Raw genomic sequence first — 13,030 nt, 5'->3', positions numbered from 1 at the left:
TATANATATATATATATATATATACATATATGAGTATGTATAAGTGAGTGTGTTTGATTTGTGGGTGTGGTTGTGGGTGAGTGTGTGTGCGAGCGTATGCTGATGTGTATTCTTAAGTCGATTTGTACTGATATCTGAATATCTTGCTTATATTTTATATATATATTGACAGATTACCTATGTATTTATAAATAAATGTGTATATATTTCTTATTTCTATAAGTGTATATGAATGTGGTTACATACTCCAGTATTCATTTATATGGTCTGATATTTACCTATTTACTTGTATTTTATGTTTCTGGTGCGGCTGTAACCAATTTGGGAGATATGAATTCTTTACTATATAAAACATATATTCAAATATATATATATATATATATATGTACAAATCAAGTCTACCCCTTCCACCTCGCCCCTGTCGATCTCTCATCGTCTCCTTGACTTTTACAGGAGTTCAGATACGGTCCTAGAAGTAGGACCAGGAACCGGAAACATGACCGTCAAATTGCTCGACATAGCGAAGAAAGTCGTGGCGTGTGAGGTGGACCCACGTATGGTGGCTGAGTTAACTAAACGTATCCAAGGAACTCCCCAGTACAGCAAGCTTAGTATTCGCGTGGGTGATATCCTAAAGTCCGAGATGCCGTACTTCGATGTATGCGTGGCTAATGTGCCGTACCAGGTGGGTGGTTGCTATGGAGATTGTAGGGTTTTTGGGTCTTGGGCTGTCACTTGTCACTTGCGTCTGCTTGTGCCGACATATATACAGATGTAGGGTTGCACTCATACGCACATGCGCGCACGGTGTTTAGGGACACAAACACATCCTATCTGACTTACACACTATCTGACTACTATGTTATTACATACATACATACATACATACATACATAGGTACCCTTCACTCCCTCTAAAACCCTCTACCCCTCTCTGTTATACAACAGATCTCATCGCCGTTGGTGTTTAAGTTGCTGCTGCACCGCCCGTTCTTTCGGTGTGCAGTGCTGATGTTTCAGTTGGAGTTCGCCCAGCGCTTAGTGGCTAAGCCTGGCGATCCCCTGTACTGCCGATTATCAGTTAACACGCAGGTATGAAGTGTTCATTAGGTGTATAACTTTACCGTTAGTACGTGCCTGTGCCTGTGGCTATGGTATGGGTGTTGTGTGCAGTGTTCATCTAACATATGACTTTAAAGTTAGTACGTGCCTGTGCCTGTGGCTATGGTATGGGTGTTGTGTACAGTGTTCATTTGACATATGACTTTCGAGATAGTACGTGCTTGTGCCTGTGGCTATGGTATGGGTGTGTTATATTGGTGTTGTGTGTTCTATATATTGTAGTGTTGTGTCTTTGTACGATAATGTTTATACGTTCGTCTGGCTATGCTGGCAACTGCTCGTGAGTTCAGAGTGCTCGTATTGAATTGTTTTATGTTTGTTCTAGCTGCAAAATGGGCTGTGGTGGCATGCTCTTATTTCTCCTTAAATGTCCATGCCCGTGGTGGCATGCTCTGATTAGTTTCCAAATGTACATGCCCGTGGTGTATAGTACCCTACACACATGTATGATGAACTGTTAGTATCTACACATACAATTAACTGTTAATAAGTCTTCTCGAACTGCAGGTGGTCTTGTATTGCAATTTGCGCATTACTCGAGCAGTGCTCCACCGCGAGCGCAGAATCTCGAGCGTATAAATACATCCTACGCAAACTATTCCAGCTCAGTAGATCTTACCCTCACTATAACCTTACCTTCAAACCCGCCCCAACACCCCTTAAAATCCTTAAAACCCTATCCCAAACACTCCGTATAAGTCCTGTGTGCTATATTTAACTCTCGCTTATACAATCTCGCCGACTTTCAATCACTCCATGCAGTTACTATCCAAGGTCGAGCACGTGATGAAAGTGGGCAAGAACAACTTCAAGCCACCGCCAAAGGTCGAGTCTGCGGTGGTGCGCATTGAGCCATACAACCCGCCACCCCCAATTAATTTCCAGGTATGTGTCGTTAGTTGAGTTGAGTAAATGCTTAGAGGTCAGTTTACAGACATATATATACATATATATGTATAAGTATATATATGTATGTATGTATATATTTATATATATAGATATATATATATACATATATATATATGTGTAAATATACACATATAGGTCTTGTAGTACAATGCTAAAACCCTATATCTATACCTATATAAATATAGACATAGATAGGTATGTTATCTCCGCTAAGAACGAACAGGTTAATGTTGAGTTAGGCGTTGAAGTGCAGAAACTACCACGCTATCATGACGACTCTCAGCCAATATGGCTGTGACCTTTAAACATATGGTGTTCGCTTTATTCACAACGACGCAGCTATGACCTGAGACGTTCGGGTTGTCCTTATATTGTTCTAGTGCTTGGGCTTTGGTGGCTGAAACCGATACATATCATACTACGTACAGACTTAATTTCTTTGGTTCAAGTTTATACTAGGACCACTATACTCGAGACTCAATGCAGTCATGTCTTTGTGCGCAGGAATGGGACGGTCTTCTACGTATCTGCTTTGTCAGGAAAAACAAAACGCTTGGTGCGTCCTTCAGGAGCAAGGCCGTGCTCGAACTACTCAGCAAGAACTACAAGACATACTGCGCTCTCAATAACATGGTATGCCTGCTGCATGTCGCCTACGATATAAACATATATATATATGAATGTATATTTATATATATATATATATATATATATAGATACATAGAATAGTATATTATAATTATATATATATATATATATATAGAGTCTAAACACATACACTAACAGTCGCGTGCTTTCGGGGAAAGAGTTGACCTACACTTTATTATCATTCGTGTGGCGCTGTTTAGTTACCGTATAAAGTGGGTGGTGCAAACAGCAGCTTTTACTGCTTTTATATCAAGCGACTCCTACGGTGATGTGTTACTTGATTGATTTGTGGTGCGCTCTGGTATCTGGTGGGTGGACTCACCTTTCCCAACCCTTCACCTTTTTTAGCGTATATAACACTAAATCCTAAATGGTTTTTTAGGGTATGAACTCTTAAAATGCCCGTTCTGTTTTGTTGGTCATTTATCCGTGACGTCAATGTCACCCGCCCCCACTTTTGAATCAGTGCGCTCGTGGCTACTTCCTGATCACCTGATAATCAACCCATTAAAACACATATATCCATATCTATATCTATACTCAAACATACATATATAAGCACTCTATGCGACCATTTCATTGCTGTTCTATGCTATGTATGAGCCACACCTGATCCAACCTATTGCCCTATACTTTGAACTGAAATAACAGATGGACGAATCCGATGAGGAGTCAATCAAGGACAAAGTGATCAAATTATTAACTGATAGTGACTTTGTGGAAAAGCGATCCAGGACACTCGATATAGATGATTTCCTGAAACTGCTGAAATTATTCAACGATAACAACATCCATTTCAGTTAGTATGTAACAACGAACTACCTAAATATAGAAATAAAGAACATTTATCAATCAACAGGTTAACCGGACTCGGCACCCATTCTGAATCAAATATAAATCACATTTAGCGATTGATGAGAAAGACACTATGAAAGGAAATGTATTGTGCGTGCGATAGTATAGTGCCGTATGCAGTGCTTCAAAGGTTGCCTGTAGTCGTCACCTGTCGTCAGCCGATTTTTTCCTTGGCACCTCGAGCATTGTCCACCGCCTACCTCTAGGAGCCTCGGGTTCGTCGGGTATTTGAAGTACTTTCATGACTCATACGGAAAGTAATAAGTACTATTTACGGGTTTACTATTTGAGCCATAAGCAAGGAGGTATGCATTAAGTAGGAGTTCATTATTGAGCCCATAGGCGAAGAAGTGTGCACTATTTAGTGGTTTGCTATTTATACCATAGGCAAATATTTATGCACTATGGTTTAGTAAGTATATAGTATGTCGGGGTTTACGATTTAACCCATAGACAAATAAGTATGTATCATAGGGGTTTACTATAGGGGTTTACTTTTTTATGCAAATATAAAAGTATGTACTACGTAGGGATTGACTATTTCAAAACACAGTCAAAGAAGTATAAATGTGTAAAGGGGTACTACTTCACCTATGTAGAGGGGTACTACTTCACTCATAGGCAAAGTATGTGCTATGGGTTTACTATTCATTCCATAGGTGAAGAAGTATATGCTATGTATGGGTTACTAACTGTCCCATAGGAATATAAGTAGGTACTACGTAGGGGTTTACGATTGAACATAGGTGAATGTAGCTGGTTACTATATAACCTATTGGCAAAGAAGTGTGTAATACGTGGGGGTTTACGATTCAACTCATAGATAAATTAGTAAGTATTATGTAGGTGTTTACAATTGAAAACAAGTACGTGCTATGTAGAAGCCTACTATAAAATAACCCATATGCAAATAAGTATGTACTATGTAGGCATATAGTACTTATTTTTTTAATACGAAGGCTTAGAAGTATATACTATATATTTTTGTAATCCATAAACAGATTTTGTATATACAATGTTTGTTTTTACTATTCATTAAACCCATATGCAAAAGTATACACTAGGTAGATGTCTGATATTTAACTGATAGGCAAGGAAGTATGTGTAATGTTGATAACTATGTATTTAACACAAAGAAAAGATTAAATTTTGTACTGCGTAGGAAATACCTATTTCAGTCACAGGCAAGAATTATGAAATTTGTAGATGTTTGCTATTTAACCCAAAAGCAAAAGAGTACGCACTTCGTAGCGGTTTACATTTTAACCCATAGGCAAAGAAGTATGCACTATGTGAAGGATTCCTATTTAACCAGCAAACAAAGAAGCATGTACTATGTAGGGATTTACTATTTAACTCGTAGGCAAATAAATATTTACTATGAAGGAAATTCCTACTTAACCCATGAGTACCTATATACTATTAAATGGTTTAGTATTCAACACATGGGCAATGGAGTATGTAACAAATATAGTGGTATTATTATACTATTCGACCTATAGGCAAATAAGTATGGACTATGTAGTTGTTTACTATACTAAGCCATACGCAAATAAGTATGTACATGTACTATTTATGGTTTTACTATCTAGCCCATATGCAGATACTGAAGTATGTATTGAGTAGAATTTTGCTATTTTAAAGCTCATACGCAAAGAAATATGCACTATGTAGGTGTGCACTATATCATATATGCAAATTCTAAATTTTGTACTATGTGGGGATTAAATAATTAACACAGGCAAAAGTATGTAGGTATTTACTATATAATTCATAGGCAAATAAGTACGTACTATGTAGAGGTTTTCTCATCACCCCATAGACAAAAAAGTATGTACTATGTAGGGTTTATTTTTCAACCTATAAGCAAAAAAATATGTACTATGTAGTTGTTTACTGTTTGTCCCATATGCAGATGAGTATGCACTGTGCAGGGGTTTAATATTTAATCCATAGGCAAATATACATGTACTATGTCGGAATTAACATTTCAGCCCATAGGCAAAGAAGTATGTACTATGTAGGGGCCCATTATCTAACAAATAGGCAAAAGTTTTTTACTATGTAGAGGTTTTTAACCCATGGGGAAATATGTCCATGTACTATGTACGGTTCACAATTAAACACATAGGCAAAGAAGTATATACTGTGTAGGCGTTTACTACTCTCGGCAATATATACACACACGTCGCGACTGCAATAGTATAGCTATGTAGATTGTATGCAGTTTTTATGAAGAAATATAATGATGTATTTAGCAGAATTTAGTTTGTCAAAGTTTATTGCGGTATGAAGGGGAACTGGCTAATATCACAAACAGGAGGAATCTAAATTATAGTTGGCTTAACTTAGGTTAAAACTTAAAGCCATGGAGAGACTCGCTACTGCCCCAAGTAAACATATCATGCAGAGATGGTACAATTCCCATCCCTGGGTGAATATGAGATTGCTGTCCCAACCCAGAGAACCGAGCGTAGAGCAACATTGGTAGCCAGGTTGTGTAAAGTCTCACGAAGGAGAGAATATTTGGAAGACAGGGGCAGGTAGATACTAGATAGTACGCGCAATCGATTTTTTTTTGTCAAAATATATTGCAGTTCTTTGACTGAGTTTCAAGTTTGACTGTCGAGACTTGATTCTTGACTTTTGGGCTTTGAGACTGGAGAGGAGAGTCAGGAGAGAGGAGACTTCTCACTTCAAGACTTCAGAAGTTCAGAGTGTATTTTTATATTTGTTTTTTAAAACAATTAAAAAGAAAACAATGTAAATACATTAATAATAATAAAATCTTGTCATGTATTTATTATTTATACTTGTGTTCTTGTTCTGTACTATAAAATATTAAAATATGTATTATTTATAGTATTGAAAAAAGAATTACATATGTATACATAGTTAGTTTTTTTATAAATTACATTACATTTTAAAGCTCTAGGAGGAATATCCGCTCATAGATCACATATCACTCACACTCATAGCCACAGGAGTCAGAGTCACTCTGCTCTCAGATTGAATTTGTAACATATTTATTTTATTTTTTATCTGGGTGTTTTTAAGTTTGTACCTGTTTATTACATACCGGGTCCAAAACTCCAAATGACCTACAGTATTGCTTATTGCCTTGGACGCATTGGATAACAAGCACTCGGCGAGTCCGTAAATACTCCGTAGTTGCATAAATAACCCTATCAACTATCAAGTATCAAGTATTTATGCACTGTAAAAGTGTAATGCCGCCAAATAGGCAAATATCTATGGCATTTCAACCAGAATATAGCGCGCCAAAACAAATACATTTTTTTTTAAATAGCGTACGATACAACGAACTAATCGGACTGTCGAACGGAAATTCAGACAATCTTAAAACTGGACAAACTGGACAAACTGGAGTACTGGACAAACTGGACTAGAAGGATTTCTGATCGGGACAAATGGACAAGTTCTGTGACCGTCGCCCGAGGTTGTTGACTTGTTTCAACTGTTTGTATTTGTTTTAAAAATAAACAACAAAAGTATAAAAATTAACACCAAGTCAACAACACAGTCTGTCACTCTGGCTCACTCTGGCATCTCTGCTCAGTGCTCAGTGCTCAGACTTCAGAAAAGTATTAGTTTACTAGTTCAGTGATCACTGAATACTGATCACTGATAAATATCAGTCTGCAAGTATGTACTCAGTAGATGAGTAGACTCTATGTAGAAAAAACAAACACTACATACATAACAGTTTTATTTAAAACAAATTCCGTGTTTCAACTTTTTACAAGTTACAACCTAGCCTCATTACGTTTCCCGTTAAAATGCAAAATATTGGAAAAAGTATGCGTTTACGTTCAAAGTTCATCCCAAATATAATAGTCATAATGCGATGGGTTTACAAATCGATATTTTTTTTTGAGGCGGCCTAACCGTCACCCATTGTCCTATTTTCCAGTTGTGGATATTTTAAAATCGTGTTTTCATTGGACATTACGCGTTTCGCGGCCCTGTGATTCAACGAAAGTCAATTTCTCAGGTGCAAATTTTGAAAAAAAATCTCTGGTTGATTTGCCCTCGATATACTCTAAACGGCTTTTTTTTAAACAAAAATGGGATTGAAAGCAGCTACCAGAGATCAGGTAATGGGATTGAAAGTAGTTACCAGAGATCAGGTAATGGGATTGATAGCAGCTACTAAAGATTAGGTAATGGGATTAAAAGCAGCTACTAGAGATCAGGTAATGGGATTGAACCCAGCTACTAGAGATTAGGTAATGTGATTGAACCCAGCTACCGGAGATCAGGTAATGGGATTGATAGCAGCTACTAGAGATTTGGTAATGGGATTAAAACCAGCTACCGGAGATCAGGTAATGGGATTGAAAATAGCTACCAGAGATCAGGTAATGGGATTGATAGCAGCTACAAATCTCTGCGTTTACGTTTAAAGTTCATTGCATATAGGAAAAACGTATTGAGCTTAGCTAGAATGTGTATATATGGCACTGGTGACAATAAAATTATTGACCACCTCAGGCCCAGTTTCCTTCCAGTCACATACTTACACTTTTCCGCCTAAACTTTAAAAAAAATAAACTAAAACATAATAATTTTTATTTTTGAAAAAATATGTATGTAAATTAGTCAGTCAGTTATATTAATATATAAAACAATAAAAAAAAACAATAAAAAAACACAATGAAAATATGTATGAAATTCCTAACTCCTAATAAGAGAAAACCATCTTCAATCAAAGTCAAAACAAAGTGCCACCACTCTAAGAGTCTAAGATGAGCTACATCCTGTGGATGGTGGGGGGTCTCCCTGGGAACTTGGGAAGTGTGGGAAGTGGGAACCCCCGGGAACATCCCTGCGATAAAGTACAGATGCGACTGATGCAAAATCTGTAAAGTGGTCGAGAAGACAAAATAAAAAAATGCTCTACCGTTTGAGTTGAATGCTATATAAGTAGGTCGAAGGATGGAGAGAGGAGTTACTTTTATATTTGTGCATACATCTATCACTGTCATTTTACAGTCACACTAGATTGAATCTCTAAAACAACACAATAGTTCACTAAAGCTTGTTATTTCTGAAGCAATCATGGCGATCGTATCTAAATTCCTCGGCCTGACCAAACGACGAAAACCATATATGACTATACAAGAGAATGATTCGATGACCGTGAAGGCAGAAAATTACACTCCCCGATCTATATTCGGGATTCTAGACTCTGCAACTCTACGAAGAATTCCAATCGGCTTCAATCGATTTTTGAAGACGAAAACAGAGCGGTTGTTGTTGTATCTGCAGCAGACACGCGCAGTAAAAATTTACAAACCCATAGTTATATGACAATTCCATGTCGTAAAGGATATTATGTTCAATATAAAAAATGAGCGAATTGTCGCAGGACAGTATAAGGTAGAAGAACGACACGCACCAGACTTGATCGTGAATACTGATAAGAATGGTATTGTTGCTTACCACCTGGATGATATGATGCTGCTATATAAATACCCTTGGACTTCCATTGACAAAATTTGTCACGAAGACAATGCCCTCCGACATACTCAGTCCAAAGGCAAGACTCCTAAACCTTTTTTGGGTGTACATCGCAAAGACGGAGGTGTTTCGCTATAGAATCTGATCATATCAGCGAATTCAAGGCAGCAATCTTTTCGCATCACACAGATCCCAAAACACTGAAATGGATTGACGTCAAAACGGATTTAAAATCCCACGCACACAAGCATATGTACATTTAAGCAAATTTAGAAGGTAATTTTCAAGTTAGGAAGCGCGGCACTACACGCAAGCAGTATCACAGAGTATCCGATTTTCAAATATAAATTGTATATAATAAACACACTGTCCAACAATGCATTGCTTCAATCAATCGCGCTTCAAATTTGTATTCATTGAAGCAATCCTACATGGCGATTGTTAAGATAGATAACATTGCTGTCGTAGGAATGGTATTACACGACGACGATATACGTAAACCGTCGCTTGAGCGAACATTAAATGTTCTGAGTCTGCTGTGTAGCTGGTAGCATATTCTAGGCCAGGCTACAATCCGTAGAACGTAAACAGTAAATGCGCTTTCAAATAGATGCGTTCATTGTTAAAACATAAACGGTTTCACACGTTACTATACTAAATAAAACGCTGAATTGACTGCGTTAAGGTAAACGTACTACGTTCTCAGCTGTTTATATATATTTTTTAACTAAAAGCGGAATTTTTTTTTCGGCGGCAGCGAGAGAGTCATCGCAATTTTTGTGATTTGCCATTTGTATCTATTTATTACAATATGTGTCAGGTGATGAGAAGAAACCCCCCTACACACTACATACTACAGAGTACAGGCAGCTTGTGTAGAGATAGGTATATTCCGTCACCAACAACGCTAACAACTAAATTAGTATATTATATAACAACACATACATATCACAAGTCACATATCAAGTACATGGACAGGCCTTTCTTTAAATGGTAGTGAATGTACGTAGCGTGGTACATGTCTTGCGTTGTGGATGGGAGTAGGTGCGTTTACTGTCCGCGTGAGTTTACTGTCAACGGTTGTCGCTCAATGCTGTAAGATAACATCGCAATAGACACATGCTGCGTACGTTCCCAATGACATCAAGAATGATGTAAAGAAGTGGATACACTACAACAAACACCTGTACCTAAAACGGGGTATCACATGTATATTTAATAAGTACACAAACATACCTGTCGTTAATGCGTACATCCATAACACTATGAACTCTGAGCTTACCGCAATCAACGAGCGTTTGGCTCTGCTACTGTCGGTTACAGATCCGAATGGCTGTGCAACAGGCACACACGAACAGAGAGGCCAGCAGGCTTTTGATCTGGTTGTGGATATTAACCAGCTATGCATCAAGGTGCAGGATCCAAACACCATAAGTATGTATGCATGTCTACGTTAAGTGAATACCGATGAAGAACAAATATATGTTCACTAAGCATTTGTGAATAATAATAGTTAGAGTGCATGATGTTGGTATGGTATGTAGTAACAGGATATAAATTCCATACAGAGGGACCAACAGTTATACTTATAACCTGTCAACGTGGCAGTTTGGTTATCAATACAATTGGACTATACTTGTGTGTATACGTTCATACCTGTAATAAGTACACTACAATTATACCTATGACCTATGTCAATGTGGCAGTGTGTCTATGAATACAAATAGACTATACTTGCGTGTGTAGGTTTAAGATAACATTACAGTTATGCCTATATCCCATGTGGCAGTGTGGTTGTGAATACAAATAGACTATACTTGCGTGTGTATGTATATACCTGTGATAAGTACATTATCGTTGTACCTATGACCTATGGCAATGTGACAGTGTGGCTAGGTATACCAATAGACTATACTTGCGTGTTTAAGCTTGTACATGTGGTAGGTAACAATACAGTTATACCGATAAAATATTTCAATGTGGCAGTGTGGATATGAATACAAATAGAGTATACTTGCGTGTGTTTGATTATACATATGATAGGTAGCATTACAGTTATGCCTATAACCTTTGTCGATGTGGCAATGTGGTTATGAATCAAATGGACTATACTTGCGTGTGTATGTCTATACATATGATAAGTACATTATGGATATACCTATAACCTATGTCAATGTGGCAATGTGGCTATTAAATATAAATAGACGATAGTAGTGAGTTGTGATAGATACTTTGCAGTTATACTATGACTTACATACTAAACCAACTACATTTTTATGTCAATGTGACACCGTGGTTATGCATACAAACACACGGTATCAGTGTGTGGTGCAGTGATGGGCATGGCGATAGAAGCTTCTTGCCCTTTAGATACGGGTGTAGTTTAGTACCTAATTTTGTTAGTCTGTTAGGTTGGCTTGCCCAGCACATTTTCACGGATAGAGCATTGGGGGTATCCTTGCCTTACATGCACACACAGAGCTGTGTTTTGCGATACTTCTCAATCACGATGGAGGGCTGTTGCTGGCGATTGCGCAGATGGAAGAGCTGCAGCAAGGTATAGGCAAACCATACCTCTCGGCCTACAAAGCGTTGCTAGGCAACCTGCAAGTGTATGTCAAGCGGTTGAATACGCACGGTCTTCTGCTCGAGAAGCAAGCACGGGATCTCAAGGTATGTTTTCAACAGGAGGCACACAAGTGTATCCATCGTATTTGAGGTTGTGGTTTGTATATATTCATTTCGTATATATATATATATATATATGCATATATATATATATTGTGATATATATATATATATATATATGCATGTGAGGGTATAGTGTGCTGATGGGGCATGCATATGTCCATTCTGACATTCCTTTCCACCATGGATATCGCAGGATCTTAGCCTGTACGTATTGACGCGCAATAAGAGCTCTCCTATTCGCAACGACAGCTTGATACTTCTGCGTACACTGATCAAACTGCGTATCAATGCCACGGCCATGGGTGTGCGTAAAGTGGCGATGCAATTAATGCCTATGGTCTATGCGGGGACGGATCTGAAGAGTACCACTGTAAGAAGAGGCTTTGTGTGTGTGTTAATATATGCATGAATGTATGTATGTATGCATGTATGTACACGTGTGTCGATTGTTCTGAGTATATATGTGTGCATGTAAATGACTATTTCTACGACGGTGGCGTCCATGGTCTAATCAGGATGCGTCTGAAGACCACTATTTCAAGTAGAGGCTAAGTGTGGGTATATGTATTTGTGGACGTGTGAATGTGTGTGTGCGCTGGCAAGTGTATGTATGTATCTATGTATTTATCACTACAATTTGGTATTGTATTTATACTTGTATGTGTATTTGTAGATGTTCACATTTCTTATTCTGTTTAGCATATAGCTGTATGTTCAAGTGCATTGAGGCACGTGCATGTATTGTGCGGACGTTCACGTCAAGCACAGCATGTGCAGTACACGATATACGTGTTATTTCTTACCTACTACCCTCATCTTATGCATATGCAGGATACGTGTGATATTATACATACCAACCTCATCTTATGTAGTATATGTGTTATGTTATGCCGACTAACTAATGCAGGATAGCTGTTCAATTTTAACTACATACTTCACTTAATGCAGAAAATGTGTGATATTATACCTACTAACCTCATTTAAGATATGTGTGATGTTATACCTACTAACCTCAAATCTCTCTCTAACCTTAGCGTGCAGAGTTGTTTGTTGTCCTGGGAGCGCTATGCGAATACTATCCACTAGTAATGCAGTCCATCAACACAGTGCAGGTGTGTGTCGTGGGTGTGGCTGTGTCAGCTTGCAAGCTATTTATAGACGGGACTTGTTTATATATAAAACGAAGATGCTCGGTTATTGGAAGAAGTTTGTGCAGGACTTGTGTCATTGTATGATGTATTGTTTTCTCATGGCAAAATATATGTATGCAATCTTAGTTTTTGTATTGGTAAATAGCTGTATGGTCTATAAATTTTCAAGCG

The 13,030-nt window shown here is 37.9% G+C and overlaps 2 protein-coding genes across 2 annotated transcripts; both read left to right on the top strand.

Annotated features, from left to right (window-relative positions):
* Positions 1-451: 451 nt before the first annotated feature.
* On the top strand, positions 452-3,528 carry SARC_07163 (dimethyladenosine transferase). Its single transcript, XM_014298900.1, has 5 exons — positions 452-685; positions 948-1,091; positions 1,884-2,006; positions 2,535-2,663; positions 3,330-3,528. Exons 1-5 carry the CDS (start codon positions 497-499, stop codon positions 3,480-3,482), a joined length of 738 nt encoding a protein of 245 aa, XP_014154375.1. The 5' UTR covers positions 452-496; the 3' UTR covers positions 3,483-3,528.
* Positions 3,529-10,186: 6,658 nt separating this feature from the next.
* SARC_07162 (hypothetical protein) lies at positions 10,187-12,078 on the top strand (the record flags this gene model as incomplete). The annotated part of the gene is made up of 3 exons (XM_014298899.1): positions 10,187-10,451; positions 11,497-11,690; positions 11,902-12,078. Coding segments are annotated over exons 1-3 (540 nt in total), but the record flags the coding sequence as incomplete, so codon positions are not given.
* Positions 12,079-13,030: the final 952 nt, after the last annotated feature.

This window comes from Sphaeroforma arctica (assembly GCF_001186125.1).
Source record: "Sphaeroforma arctica JP610 unplaced genomic scaffold supercont1.549, whole genome shotgun sequence".
Classification (NCBI taxonomy): Eukaryota; class Ichthyosporea; order Ichthyophonida; genus Sphaeroforma; species Sphaeroforma arctica.
This window is presented reverse-complemented; position numbering and strand designations above follow the sequence as displayed.